The sequence below is a fragment of the Cnephaeus nilssonii genome (genome assembly GCF_951640355.1).
Source record: "Cnephaeus nilssonii genome assembly, chromosome: 17".
NCBI classification, from domain to species: domain Eukaryota; kingdom Metazoa; phylum Chordata; class Mammalia; order Chiroptera; family Vespertilionidae; genus Cnephaeus; species Cnephaeus nilssonii.
This window is the reverse complement of record NC_137088.1, coordinates 35758590-35775125: the sequence shown is the minus strand read 5'-3', so window position 1 is coordinate 35775125 and position 16536 is coordinate 35758590. Positions and strand designations below refer to the sequence as shown.

The following is a 16536-nucleotide window of genomic DNA, read 5'->3' as shown; positions in this document are numbered from 1 at the left end:
TATCATTAGAAACAAACAAAATTTCTCCCAGTAGTTTGGTACATTAAGTCAAGGAGTTTCTGTTCCTTCGGAGACTCATGTAAGGCAGACAGTTTGGGTGGGATGTAGGTGGATGCATTCCCTGCGAAGGAATTGAGGCTTTATTGTGAATTTCAGGGATTCAGTGAGAAACGGACTGAGATCTAGAGATGTGGGAAGTGTAAGAGAGTGGCTGGACCCCATTAGCAAGTTTTCACCAAGAAAGTCAGGTTTCCATTAAGGTGAGGAGGTAGCAGGAGTATTCTACAAAGCAAGTGAGGTTTTTAAGAAGATTTTGCAACAGTAGAATAGAGCTGCATTTCCCTGAATGTGTTACCAGTGATGGTAGGAGATACTGAGAGCCAGGTAAATTTTGGAAACACAAAGCCAAATTAAATTCAGTATTCCTTTACTGTAGGCTTCTCAAAGCTTTTATCTCCCTCACATGCAACCTGAATCTCCAGGTTTGGATGGTGGTAAGGAATGGATAGGGAACACAGAAATGGGTCCAGAGGTATTTCCCATGTCTATTAGCCACAGGATCCTTACCTTCTGAACTGCCAGAATTGGAGTTACATAGGCACCCATAGCAGAGGTTAAAAGAGATAGGGAAGGGGAAAGTCTGAATGGATAAGGATGAGCTTAAAGGAAAGGTCAGTTTAACAGAGGGACAATCTTCTTGAACTAAGATCTGCCCACAGGTAGGTACACAATGATGGAGTTGAGTGGCTGAGCAGAGGGAAACAAAAATGAGGAACAGAAGGGATGTACTGTTCACATCCCAGTGGGAACTTCATCAGAAGCTGTGCTGCCATCACAGTAATCTGTTTCCTTAGATAGAGAACCTTCAACAGGGTTATACCAATGCCAAATATGATTGTTTTTATTGGAGCAACTGCAGAAATCAAAGCAACTTGGGCTAGAATTGAGGGCTATTTCAGAAGCTCCTCTACAGATCTACTGGCCTCTAAACAAGATTCCTAGTAGCCATGGAAGATGGTAAGACAACTGAGGCAAGTAGATGCAAATTCAGGCCCAAGAACCTTTTTGAGAAAAGTATACCAAAAGTTTATCAGTGTATGGGCCATCTTGCTGCTTGACTGACTTGTTTTTATCCTTCCCTCCTTCATTAAATTTATTGTTTTATTTGCTTTAAGATTGTCCCAAAGCAGTTGGATGGGAAAAGAACCAGAAAGGAGGCATGGGACCAAGGATGGTGAACCTCAGTGAGTGCATGGACCCTAAAAGGTATATTTTGGAAGATAGTTTCTTCAATGGGTCTTTCGCACACCAGGTTCTATGAGGTCAATGGCACTGCACAATTCATTCCAGGGGTGCCATTCACATGAATAATGGGTGTTATTGCATTCTTTGCTGTCTAACTCATAATTGAAGTTTGGTTGTGGGAATTAATATTAATGATGGATATCCTGAAGGGCACACAGTTCATCTGTTCATCTAGACATTCTAAATTTTGTTCTTGCTTCACCTATAGACTCTAAGAACTGTATACCTGCAGCATATTGTAGTCCTTTATTCATTGCCCTTTAATTTTGTTCTAGTAGCCTACAATGAAGGACATTATAAGAAATATTTTATGGAAACCAATATTGTATTTAAGGGAGAGTGGCATGGAAGAAAATCTCTGTTTTCAGTATTAGGAAAAACTTTCTTCTAAAGCAGCTGGTAGCTGGTGTGTTTTTATTTATGGACACAATGATTTCTAGTACCAGTCATGCTTCCATTTTCATCTTCACTGCCAGGAGCTTAGGATAAAATATGTGGGCTATTTCTAACAATTGCAGAGGACTACAGTGTTATGATTCTGTACAGTAACCTTTCTCCTCCCCTTTTACCCTCAAGCTTCATCTTATTTTTCCTTTGATCCTAATTTCCTTAGTATTTGTTTCTTCTTTTCTTATACAGCTACTTCTATTCAAAAAGACCAAAATTGGGGTATAAATGAGTGATTGACTGAATAAATAAATAATTCTCTCATTTTCTAGATTAGCTGAGTCATCAGTGGATCTAAATCTCAAATTGATGTGTTGGAGATTGGTGCCTACTTTGGACTTAGACAAAGTTGTGTCTGTCAAATGTCTGCTGCTTGGAGCTGGCACCTTGGGCTGTAATGTAGCTAGGACACTGATGGTAAGTTTTTGGGGGCCAAATGGTACCTTTGAAGCTTCTCTTCCCATTTTACTATATCTGATTGCCTTCCACCCAGATGCCCTTTCTCCTCTCTCTCTTCCTTCTCCCTCCCCCTCAGTTTATTTTTAAATATAAAAGGAATACATGCTTTTATTATAAAGTAAAAACACAAAGTCCCTCCATCTCTATCCCAAGCCACATTTCCCAGAATTAAGTAGACTTTATAGATTAATATGCAGTATATTTTTCCCTGAAGTGTTCATAGGCATGTACAAATGAGAGACATTTGTCATCATTGCTGTTACTTATTTTTATGAAAATTGGATCATAGCATACTGTCTATAACAGGTTTTTATTTTTAACTTAATATAAAAATAATTATGGCTCTCTTTTTATGTATTCCATATTATGTATATGTACTATTCCATTGTATCACTGCGTTCTCGGTTTGTTTAATCAGTGTCAGCATATTTTTCTTTTAGAGATGATGATGGTATGAACATTTTTACACTTATATCTTTTCATAATCATAGTATTATTTCTTTTGGGAAAAAGTCCTCGAAGTAGAATTGCTATAGTAATTTTTTTTCTTCCCAAATTAAATTATCTTTCAAAACCATTAGACTAGTCTCTGCTCCTAGAAACATGTGAGGAACAGAGCTTTTTATTTGCATTTCTTTAATTAGTGAGGGTGAGTCTTAAATTGTATTTCTTTTATTTGTGAAATTTATTTATTCTATTTATGTCCTCTGGGTTGTGTTTCTTTTATTGTTTTGAAGTTCTTTTTATCATGGATTAACCTTTTTTTGTTATATGATGCAAATCTTTTTCTCAACATGTTAATTTAAAGTATATTTAGCCATATAAAGTTTTTTTTTTTTTAATTTTTGTGACTCATTATGTTAGTCTTTTTCTTTATGGTTTACAACACTCTTGTGTAAAAGTTATAAAAAAGGAAAGTTATCCATTTTTCTATCACATTTTCACTTTGTTCCTTTCAGTGTTTGTTTAATATACATTTTAAAACCATATATGATATATAATAATGTCTCTTGCTTCTATCAATTAACAGTGTAAACACTTTCCCAGGTCATTAAAAAGGATACCTCTTAAACCTTTTTAATGGCTTTATAATATGCCTTCTTGTATGAGGAAACATAATTTACTGGGACATTCCTCTAATGTTAGGCATTAACATTGATTCCAATTTTTTACTTAAGTATAAATTTTTATTATTTTTTACATAGCCATAAATTATGTTGCAAAGAACATCTTTGTGATTACATCTTCAGACTATTTCCTAGGAAAGATTGCTGGAAGTAGGTCAAAGGATGTGTGCATTTTAAAGACTCCAAAAACATTGCCAAATTGCTTTCCAGAAAAATTACACCAGTTTACATTCTCAACCAATAAAACAGGTGTTTCACTGCCACATCCTCACCAGCATTGAGTATTGTAATTTTCTTTAATCTTTGCAGATTAGCCATTTAAACTGTGTAGCATTCCGGGAAGCCAGAAGTTAAGTGTGAAAGTCCACCTGCATGTGACTAACCCGTGGCATGTTTGTAATTTATCTGGCTTTCTTCCCCCTGCCCAGCATGTCCCCAGACTGCCTTCCTTGCTCTCCACTCAGCATTGCTTTAAAGAATGCAACAATACTTTAGAAATAAATATCCCCAAACTAAGCACAAGTGACTTGGATTTCTCATACCTTCATTCTCTGTCCACGGTAGATTGTTTAGCTGGGTTAGTAGACAAAAAAGTTAACTGTGGACATCAAAACAAACAGTTGATCTAAACTAAGGTTTTCAAAGGATGGATTCTAGCCTTTCTTTCTCAAATCCCAAAACAAATCTTCGGTCTACATTGATTGTTCCCCCTAGATATCGTCAGTCTAATTTAGTTTCGAGGTCCCTAATAGAAGGATATTGAAATGAGAGAGAGCAGAATCTTAGCTTTACGGCTAATCCTATCAGAGCTTCTCTTAAAATAATTATGCTTATTTATGATCTACTGAAATACACATACCCCACCTCAACCCCCAAAAAGTCGGCATCGTCATTTGGTTGCAACTCTAGGGATCTCATTTTTCCCCACCATGAACTACATCTATGACCTTAGGTGAGTCACGTTCCTTTTCTGGGCTTTAGTTTCCATATATGTAAAACAAAGTAATTAGACTAAGAATTTTAGATATCCCATCCAACTTTAAAGTTGTGTGGTTCTGTAAGACTTTATAAGATGAAAACTGAGAATATTGGAATCATATTCTACATTCCAGATTATTAAGGCTTTTGCCTCTTGGGGAAATAATACAAAATCTTCTACAATGTTAGTGGGAAATAACTTGTAAGTAATTTTCCCCAGATGTTAATTTAAGCTTTAAGTAAGTTTTAAGATGAGCTGTTATTTATACTTATAAAATTATTCCTTAAGGGAGAGCAACGACATTGGGGGTTATTGCTAATTCTTTTAAGATAGCAACATAGACAATTTTTATAAGACTCACCTCTAAATCTTTTTCTGGTGCCACTGTCAAAAGTAATGAATTTTTAGTTAGAGCAACTCTGACATTTCTTAGTCTCATTACTACAGAAAACCAGACACTGGCTATATAATTATTTTATCTTTTAAAGGAAGTTGATATCCTATTTATAAAAAACTGAATTTACACAATTTAATTTCTGAAGTTCTGTATATTTTGAGGTCCCTAAGCTGCTCCAAAGCAAACCCATTTTAGGTATTTCAAGAGAGATACCCCGTGAAATGTTCATCAGAAACACACTATGATATCCTGTTTCCATGCAGGGGTGGGGCGTCAGACACATCACATTTGTGGACAATGCCAAGATCTCCTACTCCAATCCTGTGAGGCAGCCTCTCTATGAATTTGAAGATTGCCTAACAGGTGGCAAGCCCAAAGCCCTGGCTGCAGCAGACCGGCTCCAGAGAATATTCCCCGGAGTGGTATGTTGATGCTGTTTGGGAATGTCACAGGTTGCTCCTATATCTTTAATGTTTAAGTCTTGAGGAATAGGGCGGTATGGTATTGGAGAAAGATATTCAGATATCTGTCACTTACCACCAGGCCTTCATCGTGTGGCTGAGCCTCTGTTTCCTCATCACAGAGATGGGGATTAAAAGACAAAATAAAACCTAATATATTATTGTATAGAGAAATGAAGAATATATGAAAAAATATTTTGTAAGTTACAGTGCCTTATCTGACTTTAAGTTGAGGAATTCTGGGAGTATGTATATTTTTATATCCTGCCTTGTTCCAAAGGGATTATGGTGGCAGATGTAGGATACTATTTTTCCTTCTTCATCAGAATACACAGATAGTTACTTAAAACAAGATTATGAAATTAAATTGAATGTAAGTCTGTGCAGAAGAAAGATTGAGCTAAATGTTTAGCTTTTTACTCTAGCTGCTTCTTATTTTTTAGTTTGATCATTTAAACACCAGATAATAGTAGACAAGTCATTCAGCTCACTTGGTTCAAAATCTTGTCAGTTTTTTTCCATCGTTCTACAAAAGAGATTCTGCATCTTGCATGCTTAATCAATTTACCTGACAGTGGTTAGATTAGGTATCTCTGAAGCATCTGCTTATACTTAAAATGCCACAAGAGACTCAGCCCTAGCTAAAAAAAAAGAGAGAGAGAGAAGAAAAGAAAGCACACATTCTCAGAGTTTCTCTGTTTAGTCACTCATTATTCATTCATTTTAGATGTCTTTGCTTTAGAAATAACTTTGATGGCTTTGTTCACTTGACCAGTATATCTGAGGAATGTCTTTTATTGGGTTTAATTCAACAGTATTGATTGAGCACCCACTATGTATCCAGCTAGGTTACTGGATGCCAAAAGATATTAGAATAAATTACAACCCTATCATTGAGAAGATATATGAGTTAGGTTGCTGCTGTGACAATATTGCATATCACACATCCCAACATTTTAGTAGCTTACAATTATAAATATTTATTTCATGCTTACAGGAGTGTAGGTTGACTGTGGTTTAGCTGCTGGGCTAGGCTGGACTCCAAGCTTCAAATCAGATTCTAATCTGCTCTGTATGTCATTATTTCAAAATCTAGGCTCAAGGAGCAATAGGCATCTGATCCTGCTCTTCTTATGGTAGAAGATGGAAGTGTAAAAGCATTGGCAAAAACTTACCATACTTATACCTTAGCACTTAAAGTCTCAGCTCAATAATAGCAATATGCCATGTCCTCCATCTCCATCACCAAAGTAATTCACAGGGCAACACTCAAAGTCAGTGGGGTTGGTCAGTACATTCTGCCTTCCTAGTGGGAGGTTCTGCAGAGTCATATGGCAAAGGGCATGAAAGTATAATTCTATTAGAGGGAGGTAGTACATAGTTGAGAAGAATAATCCAGTCTATCACCGACGAGTGTTATGAACTCCCCTTGGGGTCCAGACAGATCTGGCTTTGAATCTGAGCTCTGCCACTTACTTGTTGCCTGAAATATTGGCTTACTCAAATCCTAGCCATTGTCTATGAGCCAGCTCATTCCCCCCTATTTATTTGTTTATCCTATTACTTAGTCATCAAAATATTTAAGGCTATGTGCTTGGGATTAGGAAACAAAACAGCCAAAGTTTCCTCTTCCTTATTTGGAGCTTATTGTCTAGTGGGGAGACAGACATTAACAACTAATTTCACAAAATATTATAATTGTAATAAGTACCCAAAGCAGGAGCTCAATTGCCATGAGAATGTTTAAGAGGAAGGCCTGACCAAGACTACACTTCCTTGAGGAAACCAAGTCTTGTATGATGAGTGGAGTTAGCTAGACTAATGGTGGCAGAGCTATCTGTGCAAACCCCTGGGGTATTCAGTAGCATGGTGCTTCTGTGGAACTGAAGGAAAGCCAGGGTGGCTGAAGCACAAAGGTCAAGAAGGACAGACAAGAGGCTGGGCAAAAGCAAGGGCCAAACCATCCTGGGCCCTTAGCGATCAAATTCAACTTTCCTTGAAAACATCAGCCCACCAGGATCAAGGCTTTCTCCGCTTTTCCATCCCTACTGGATTATTAAGTTCTTGAGCCCAGGAGTTCAGGTCTCTTATACTTTTATCCTTCATGCCTATTAAGTAATCCTATATAATAAAGAGCTAATATGCTAATTAGACTGGATGGCAGAATGACCTTCTGGAACGACCTTCTGGAACGACCAGTGGGCAGGGGGCGGGGCTGCAGGGCAGCGAGGTTACCATGTTTTTTTGTTTTGTTTTTAATAAATCTTTATTGTTCAGATTATTACAATTGTTTCTCCTTTTTTTCCCCCCATATCTCCCCATCACCCGGTTCCCTTCCCCCCATTGTCCTTATCCATAGGTGTATGATTTTTGTCCAGTCTCTTCCCATACCCCCCACACAGACACCCCTTTCCCCCTGAGAATTATCAATCCACTCCCATTCTATGCCTCTGATTCTATTATGTTCACCAGTTTATTCTGTTCCTCAGATTTTTAATTCACTTGATTTTTAGAATCACTTGTTGATATGTATTTGTTGTTCATAATTTTTATCTTTACTTTTTTCTTCTTTTTCCTCTTTTTAAAGAATACCTTTCAGCATTTCATATAATACTGGTTTGGTGGTGATGAACTCCTTTAGCTTTTTCTTATCTGTGAAGCTCTTTATCTGCCCTTCAATTCTGAATGATAGCTTTGCTGGGTAGAGTAGTCTTGGTTGTAGGTTCTTGCTATTCATCACTTTGAATATTTCTTGCCATTCCCGTCTGGCCTGCATAGTTTCTGTGGAGAAATCAGCTGACAGTCATATGGGTGCTCCCTTGTAGGTAACTAACTGTTTTTCTCTTTTTGCTTTTAATATTCTCTCTTTGTCTCTTGCCATTGGCATTTTAATTATGATGTGTCTTGGTGTGGTCCTCTTTGGATTCCTCTTGTTTGGGGTTCTGTGCACTTCCTGAACTTGTAAGTCTATTTCTTTCACCAGGTGGGGGAAGTTTTCTGTCATTATTTCTTCAAATAGGTTTTCAGTATCTTGCTCTCTCTCTTCTGGCACCCCAAAAATTCGGATATTGGTACGCTTAAAGCCATCCCGGAGGCTCCTTATGCTATCCTCACACTTTTGGATTCTTCTTTCTTTCCGCCTCTCTGGTTGGGTGTTTTTTTCTTCCTCATATTCCAGATCTTTGGTTTGACTCTTCGGATGCAGTGGTCTACTCTGTATATTCTTTATTTCAGACAGTGTATTCATAATTTCTGACTGGTCCTTTTCCATTTTTTTGGTATTCTCATTTAGGTCCTTGTAGGTCTCTTCAAGTTTCTCAGCGGTTTTTAGAAGATTCTTGAGTAACCTTATAAATATGGTTCTGAACACTGTGTCGTCCATTAGTTTGCTTTCATCTATCTCTCCTACTTGTGACATACTTCGATGTCTCCACATTTTGGCTGCCTCCCTGTGTTGATGGAGTGACTTTGTGTGGTCGGTGACCTATAGGGGCCGGTAGCTCAGCTTTCCCAATCACCCTAAGTGGTCGCTCTTGGTACTCCCCTTTGTGGGCTGAGTGGAAAGTCTTGGTGTTGTTAAAAGCCCTGATTGCTGTTGGTACACTGGGAGGAATTGACCTCCGGTCCAATTGGTTGTGAGGGCCTGCTGTGTCTATAACGGAAGAATTGCTGTGCTGGAGACACAGTAGGGCTTTGGTGCTCACTGAGTCTGCCTCTTGAATGTGTCCCTTATGAGAGTGGTTGAAATCTGGTGTCATCCACACCGACAGAAAAGTCACTCTCACTCTCCGACCGATGGCCGAGAGTCCCGTAGGCGTGTGGGTCCCCCGTGTGTCCCCAGAAACTGGAGTTCAGAGTGGTTGGGATTGTTGGTATCACTGGCGGGAATTGATCTCCAAGCCAGTTGGCTGTGAGGATCAGCAGTGTCTCCGCTGGGAGAGCTTCTGTGCTCAGCTTGGATGGGGCGGAGTCTCAGGGTGGCGCAGACAAGCTTTGGTTTCCCGTCTGCTCCGCCCTAAGAGGGGCGGTTTCTCCGTGCCCGAATTAATGGCTGCGCGCCTCTGAGAGAAGGCAGCTTTGAGCCTCGCCTGCTGCCAAACAGACCAGTTTCTCCCCAGCTGGGGGTGGATTTCAGTGCAGACTGGAGGTTTTGTTTTTCTCCCGAAGGAGAAATCCAGTCACTGGGAGGGCTGTGCTCAGCTTGGATGGGGCGGAGTCTCAGGGTGGTGCAGACAAACTTGGTTTTCGTCTGGTTTCTCCGTGCCCTAATCAATGGCTACGCGCCTCTGAGAGAAGGCAGCTTTCGAGCCTTGCCCGCTGCCAAACAGACCAGTTTTTCCTTGATCGCAGCTGGATTTCAGTGCAGTCGGGGGGTTTTGTTTTCTCCCAAACGAGAAAGCTAGCCTCGCAGCGTCTGCTGCCCTCCCTCTCCGCGCGCTGTGAGCAAGCCTGCTGTGTATTCAGCCGCCCGCCCTCTCCGCGCTCACGGATCTCCGCACCTCCACAGCTCCTGAGGCTCAGTGTCCCACTCTCTTTTTTTCTCTAGTTGTAGGTTTTCCACTCTGCCAGCTTTCCGGTGGTTCTGGACGGTGTGCGCTCTGTTTTCCAGTTGTAGTTTCAAAATTGTTGTGGTAGGCAACAGTTAGGTGTTTACCTTATGCCGCCATCTTGGTTTCTCGAGGTTACCATGTTTTTAAAGGCAAGGCAATAAAATTTAGAATCATGGAGTCACACTAAAGGTTTAAAAACCCATCTCTGAATATCTGCTTCCAACCCTGACGAGGAACTGATAATGGACTAGCTCTCCTATCATAAACAGTTATGCACCCGGAATATATAAAATGGCTCTTTTCAGACAATGGACAACAGGCAGTGAAAGACTGTGATCCCAGACAGAAGGGAAAGAATAAATGCTTGTCCCAACTTATTGCATAAAGGCATTTTCTGGCCCGTTTCAGAGTTCATAGGATATTCTTGGTCTTGATGAGCTGAGGAAACTGAGATCAGAATTCAGAGCAGCTAAGGTGGCTGGAATTTGTGGGACAGAGTATCAGACTTCCAGAGTTGTGCAGAGAAGGCGGTCTAGATCAGCGGTCGCCAACCTTTCGGACCTCACGGACCACTAGTGGTCCATGGACCATCGGTTTGGTGGCCGCTGGTCTAGATAGCACCTTGAGTCCTTGAATAGCAAGTCATGCTCTGGGCATGACTCTGTAAGGCTGGAAAAAGTACCACCATTCCTGCTGTGAGAATGGAGATACCAGAGATACAAGGCTGGGAGACATTGGATTCCCACCCATCCAGAAGGAAGAGACCTCATTGAATACTCCAAACCCTTACGTGACACCCCAGTAAGGCCATAGAATTAAACACAAAAGCTAAAACTGCAAAGCTTCTAGGAGCAAGCAACTAGTGATCTTGTGATAGGCAAAGATTTCTTGGGACCCAGAATACTGACCATAAGTGAAAAAATGTATGACTTGGACTTGATCAAAATCTAAAACTTCTGCTTCTCAAAAGACACCATTAAGAGAATGAAAAGGCTGGCCAAAACTGAGAAAATACTCATAGTATGTATATTTGGCAACCATTTTTATCTAGAATATATAAACAAGTCCTACTACAGAATCATAAGAAGGCAGACATACTGTTTTTTTTTTTTTTAAAAGGGGCAAAAGACTTGGACAGGCACTAATTTCATAGTGAAGCTCTATAAATTTTCAGTGAACACATGCAAATGCTGAACATTAATAGTCATCAGGTAAATATGAATAAAAACCACAAAATATATCATTACACACCCACTAAAATGGCTAAAATTAAAAAGATTAACAGTGCTAAATGTTATCAGGCTGTGGAGCACCCAGAACGCTCATAGTTTGCTGGTAAAACAAGGCCTTTGGAAATTAGTTGGGCAGTTTCTCATGAAACTAAACATACTCCTACCTAATGACCCTAAAATTCCACTTCCAGATATTTATTTAAGAGAAATAAAAACATACACAGGAATGGGCAAAAGTAGGTTTACAGTTGTGAGTTATATTATTAATTAATTATTGTATGATGTATTTATATTGTCTTCCATATGAACCACTGTAAACCTACTTTTGCCCACTCCTGTATATTAAAAGACTCACACACAAAAGTCCATAGTAGCTTTATTCATAATAGCCAAAATTTAGAAGTTACCTAGAAAGTGAATAAACAAATTGAGGTATATTCACACAACAAAAAGTAATATACTATTGATACTTAACAGTATGGATGAACCTCAAAAGCATTATGCTGAGTGAAAGAAACCAAACATAAACAAGATATACTATAGGATACCACTTATGTGAGGTTCTAGATTAGCAAAACCAATCTAGGGTTTAAAAAGTCAGACTAATACACCTCTATGTTCATTGCAGTAGCCAAGATATGGAAAAACCTAAGTGTCCATTGATAGATGAATGGTTAAAGAACATGTGGTACATATATACAATGGAGTATTACTTAGCCATAAAAGGAATTAAATGTTGCCATTTGTGACAACATGGATGGACCTAGAGGGTATTATGCTAAATAAGTCAGACAGAGAAAGACAAATATGTGATTTCACTTATATGTGTAATCTAAAAAACAAAATAAACGAAGAAACAAACTTATAGAGAGAATAAACTGATAGTTGCCAGGGATGAGGGGGGTTAGGAGGAAGGGCAAAAAAAGTGAAAGAATTAAGAAGTACAAATTCGCAGTTATAAATAGCCACAGTATGTAAAGTACAGCATAAGGAATATAGTCAGTAATATTATACTAACTATGTTGGTGCCACATGGTTACTAGACTTATCAGATTGATCACTTCATAAGATATATAAATATCTAATCACAGTTATGCACCTGAACCTAATGTAATATTGCATGTTAACTATAATTGAAAAATACGTTTAAAAAGTATATCAGAATAGTGGCTGTCCCAGTGGGGTTGGAGAGTAGTGGGGATTGACTGGGAAGGGGCTCAAGAGCATGTTCTGTATCTTCACAGGTGTGTTACAGTGGTTAATCTGCAGTTTTTCAACACTCACTGAACCGTATACTTGAGATCGGTGCATTTCACCCTATTTGTAAATTATATCTTGTCCCCCAGCCACACAATTGATCATCTGGGGAGTTTTATAAAATATTGGTGGCTGAGAGATTCCAGTTTAAATGGTCGAGGGAAAAGCCTGGCATTAGGAATGGATGGGCCTGGAGAGCATTATGCTAAGCGAAGTAAGTCAGTCAGAGAAAGATAAATATCACACGATCTCACCCATTTGTGGAATATAATGAACAACATAAACTGATGAACAAAAATAGATCCAGAGACAGAGAAGCATCGATCAGACTGTCAAACCTCAGAGGGAAGGTAGGGGAGGGTGTGGGGGAGAGATCAACCAAAGGACTTGTATGCATGCATATAAGCATAACCAATGGACACAGACACCAGGGGGGTGAGGGCATGAGCACGGGTGGGGGTGGGGCAATGGGGGGATAAGGACACATATGTAATACCTTAATCAATAAAGAAAATTAAAAAAAAAAAACACAAAAAAACTTCTCTGTGTGGTTCTAGAGTGCAACCAAGGAGGAAACCTACTATGTTGAAACTTGCTGAATTCCAGCCTCAGGTGTATAAACCTAAATGGTGAGCCAGGGCCAGTCCTAAGGAGGTTTATTGGCTGAAATTTTAGCAAGCAGAGAGTTATTTAGGTTAGCAAAGTGGATGTGGATGAGGATCTGTATTATTAAATAGGTTAGAATTGGTATTGAGTAATTATGCTTCAGTCTTGGTGACAGTAAAATACCTAAATAAAACCTGTTTGGACCAAGTTATCACCATTTAATATACTTGTCAATTATAAGACAGTAAGTTATTATCATCATCATTATTACTGTGGTTGTTGATTTTCTTATTGTTTATTATAGTACTTGATAGATGTACCATACTTAATGGATGAACGAATGAGGTCCCAAGAATTGTCTTTGTGGTGTTTTCATTGTTCAAATGGACTTGTTTTGAACGTTTATTCTTTCTGAAGTCCTTTCTTTCTGCCTGGTGTTCTTTCCTGCTTTGCTTGCAACTTTTTTTTTTTAATTCTTTTAAAAATTGTTGCTGTTGTCACTATTGTCCCTTTCTTGAATTCCATAGATTAGATTTAAAGTTTGAGGTTAGGAGAAACATAGCTACAGTATACAAAACAGATTTTCCTTTGTAACAGGACCTACTTGCCCTGCCCCCTGAGCTATTTTTCTAGTAGGTAAGGGATTTTGGCAAAGGAATGAAAAAGTGATGTTTTCACAAACTTCCCTGTAGCCAGCTCTATGCAGGGGATTAAGGGCGCAGTTTGTGATTCTAGAACAATTTCTTTCTATGAAAAGTTAATGTCCCCAGCTTCTTTGGCACCTATATGTCTCACTGTTAATCTGCCAAGACACTCTGGGGCCCGCAGGGGGCAAATGGTAAATTACAGAGCTATGTTAAAGCCCCTGTGAAAGATATTGAGTCCCCACCCTTGAAGAAAGCCCAGGTCACCAGGCATGCTCTATTTTTGGACAGAGCATGAGGCTTCATTTTAGTACCACATGCTGTTATCAAACCTCCTCCCCCCATCCTAACCCCCTCACCTTCCAAACAAATATCTGCACAGTCATAAATAGATTTATAGATTTTTCTGGCTGAAAGTTAGCAAGTAGAGTTTTGGGTTTTGAGGTGTGTGTTTTTTTAATGTGTATAACCCTGAGAAGACTAAGGCAAGACTAGCAGTCATTCTGATCTTACGTGAATTTATTAAATAAAATGATTTTTGTTATAACATCCCATTTGGAGATGTTATACACTAAGGAAATGGAGAGAGGGCAAGCTGGAAACAAGTTGGAAGAGACAGTTCTACTGGGCAGAGGGGATTTGTACAGGCAGAGGGCACTTTGATGAAGTTTTTTGACCTCAGATTTAAAGGAAGAACAAAAGATAAACAGTTATCTCAGGGTTCTTGCCTCATTTAGAAAGTGCCCCTGCCACCCACTTTGAAACTGGTATCCATATTTCTCTGTTTGCTGCTTTATCCAGACTTAGGGACCCTGTGGTGACAGCCAAGGAGGTCTAGGATACAGAGGTAATGAAGCTTGACAGCACAGGTAGCAAAAGGAGAAAGCAACATAATTATGCATGGAGAAATTTCTAGTTGCAAGTGACCATACATACATGCTTGTAGCTTGGGGAGACATGGGCTCTGAGACACTAACTATACTTCCGCTTCAGACATCTCTATATCTGGGTGTTTCCCTAGAATGCCAGAGGGTTCAACATGAGCATCCCCATGCCTGGACATCCAGTGAACTTCTCCAGCGTCACCGTGGAGCAAGCCCGCAGGGATGTGGAGCAACTGGAGCAGCTCATCGAAAGCCATGATGTTATCTTTCTGTTGATGGACACCAGGGAGAGCCGGTGGCTTCCTGCCGTCATTGCTGCGAGCAAGAGAAAGGTAAAGTGTGTGGGTCCTGGGGCTTTTGTCTCTGGTTGTGATTTAATGCACCATCATCCTAGAGGGAGAAGTCCCGAGTCCACCCTCCCTCCAGAAAAGACATGTGCTTTATGTGTACTACTGACACGGTGCAAAAGGGCTTCCACTGCAGATTATCTGCCTCACAACCATCATCCATCATAATAGTTATCCTTCACTGTTTAATTTTCATAGCTCTTTGAGGTACTCTATATTAGAAGGGGTACTCACACTAAAATGTAAACTCCAAGAAGGCAAGACTGTCTTATTCACTACTATTTGGTCAGTGACACATTCACTTATTTTGATGGTTAAATAAATCATGGTGCATACATGTGATGGAGTAATATGCAACCAATCATGGTTATGTTTTCAATGAATTTTTAATAACATGGAAAATACTACATTATGTTAAATGAGCAAGATAAAATACTATATATATTTTATATCAATTATGCTTATATATAAATGTTTATGTCTATGTCTGTTTATCAAGGGGGGAGGAAGCAAAAAGAAGGGAGGAAGGGAGAGAAAGGGAATGGGAGATAAAAGGAAAAATAATAGGAAGAAATTCCCCAAATTATTATAGTAACTGTTTTAGCTGTAAGATTTTTTTTGTTTTCTTTTCTAGTGTGGTTTTTTTTGTGTTTTTTTCTAACTTTCTATATAACCAGAAATTTGGGAGAATAAGCTAAATTACAACTAAGAGAAGTTCTCATAGTATAAGTAAAAATAAAAGCTGTTCTTAAAAATCTATGTGAATGGTGAATTGTATAGTATATAAATTATGTCTCAAAGCTATTATGAGAAAAATCTATGTAGACATGACAGACCATAGGATAATGGTGGAAAGAAGGGATTTAGGAAATATCAAAATGTGGTTTTATACACCTACCTTTTACCAGCTAAGTGACCTTGAGTAAGTTATAGAGGTAACCTCTCTGACTTTCAATGTCCTCATCTTTAAATAGAAAACTAGAAGCCCGATGCACAAAGATTCGTGCTAGAATGGGCTTTCCTTTCCCTGGCTGCCGGCACCGCCTTTCCACTCCGGCCCAGCCCCTCCAGAGCCGCCTCCTTCCGCTCCAGCTCCGCCTTCCCACGCTGCCCAGAGGCCCTGAGAGATCGGGGGTGGGACGACACAAACGTCCTGCCCCAGTCACTCGGCACTTGTGTATGCAAATTAACCGCCATCTTTGTTGGGTTAATTTGCATATCACTCCTGATTGTCTGGTGGCGTAGTGGAGGTACACTTAGTTTACATGTTTGTCTATTATTAGGTAAGATTATGCTGGGAGTTTTAAATGAAACTAAAAGAGAAAATTTATGTTACTCACTTGTCAAATCTTTTGCATTTAATAAGCCCTCAGTGTTGGGTAACTTTTACCAACATTATCTTCTAGTATCTAATTACACTCATATGCAGATACTTTCAAAATAAAATTTAAAAGTTGACCAAATATGAAATTAACCATGTTTTAAAATATGTGTCTCTTAATTCTAGTCTTTTATTCCTTGACAGCTGGTCATTAATGCTGCCCTGGGCTTTGACACATTTGTTGTCATGAGACATGGCCTGAAGAAACCTAAGCATCAGGGTGCCGGAGACTTGTGTCCCAGCCACCCCGTGGCACCTGCAGACCTGGGCTCGTCGCTTTTTGCCAACATCCCTGGTTACAAACTTGGCTGCTATTTCTGCAATGATGTGGTGGCCCCGGGAGATGTAAGTGAATTTCTTTGTGTTTCCAAATATTTCCTATAGCTGTCTTGTCCATTAGGCTAAAGAGACTCATCTCTTTCCTTTATGACTATTTAAATATTGTCTTTTAATAAAGAGA

General features: G+C 39.3%; 1 protein-coding gene across 6 annotated transcripts in view; it reads left to right on the top strand.

Annotated features, from left to right (window-relative positions):
* ATG7 (autophagy related 7) overlaps positions 1–16536 on the top strand; it is a 254822-nt gene that overhangs the window by 65521 nt on the left and 172765 nt on the right. For all 6 annotated transcript variants that reach the window (XM_079795433.1, XM_079795434.1, XM_079795435.1 and 3 more), the window contains 5 exons: positions 1176–1266; positions 2025–2169; positions 4978–5136; positions 14486–14680; positions 16221–16421. In XM_079795433.1, the coding sequence (XP_079651559.1) occupies positions 1176–1266; positions 2025–2169; positions 4978–5136; positions 14486–14680; positions 16221–16421 (791 nt within the window). The remainder of the gene's footprint in view (positions 1–1175; positions 1267–2024; positions 2170–4977; positions 5137–14485; positions 14681–16220; positions 16422–16536) is intronic.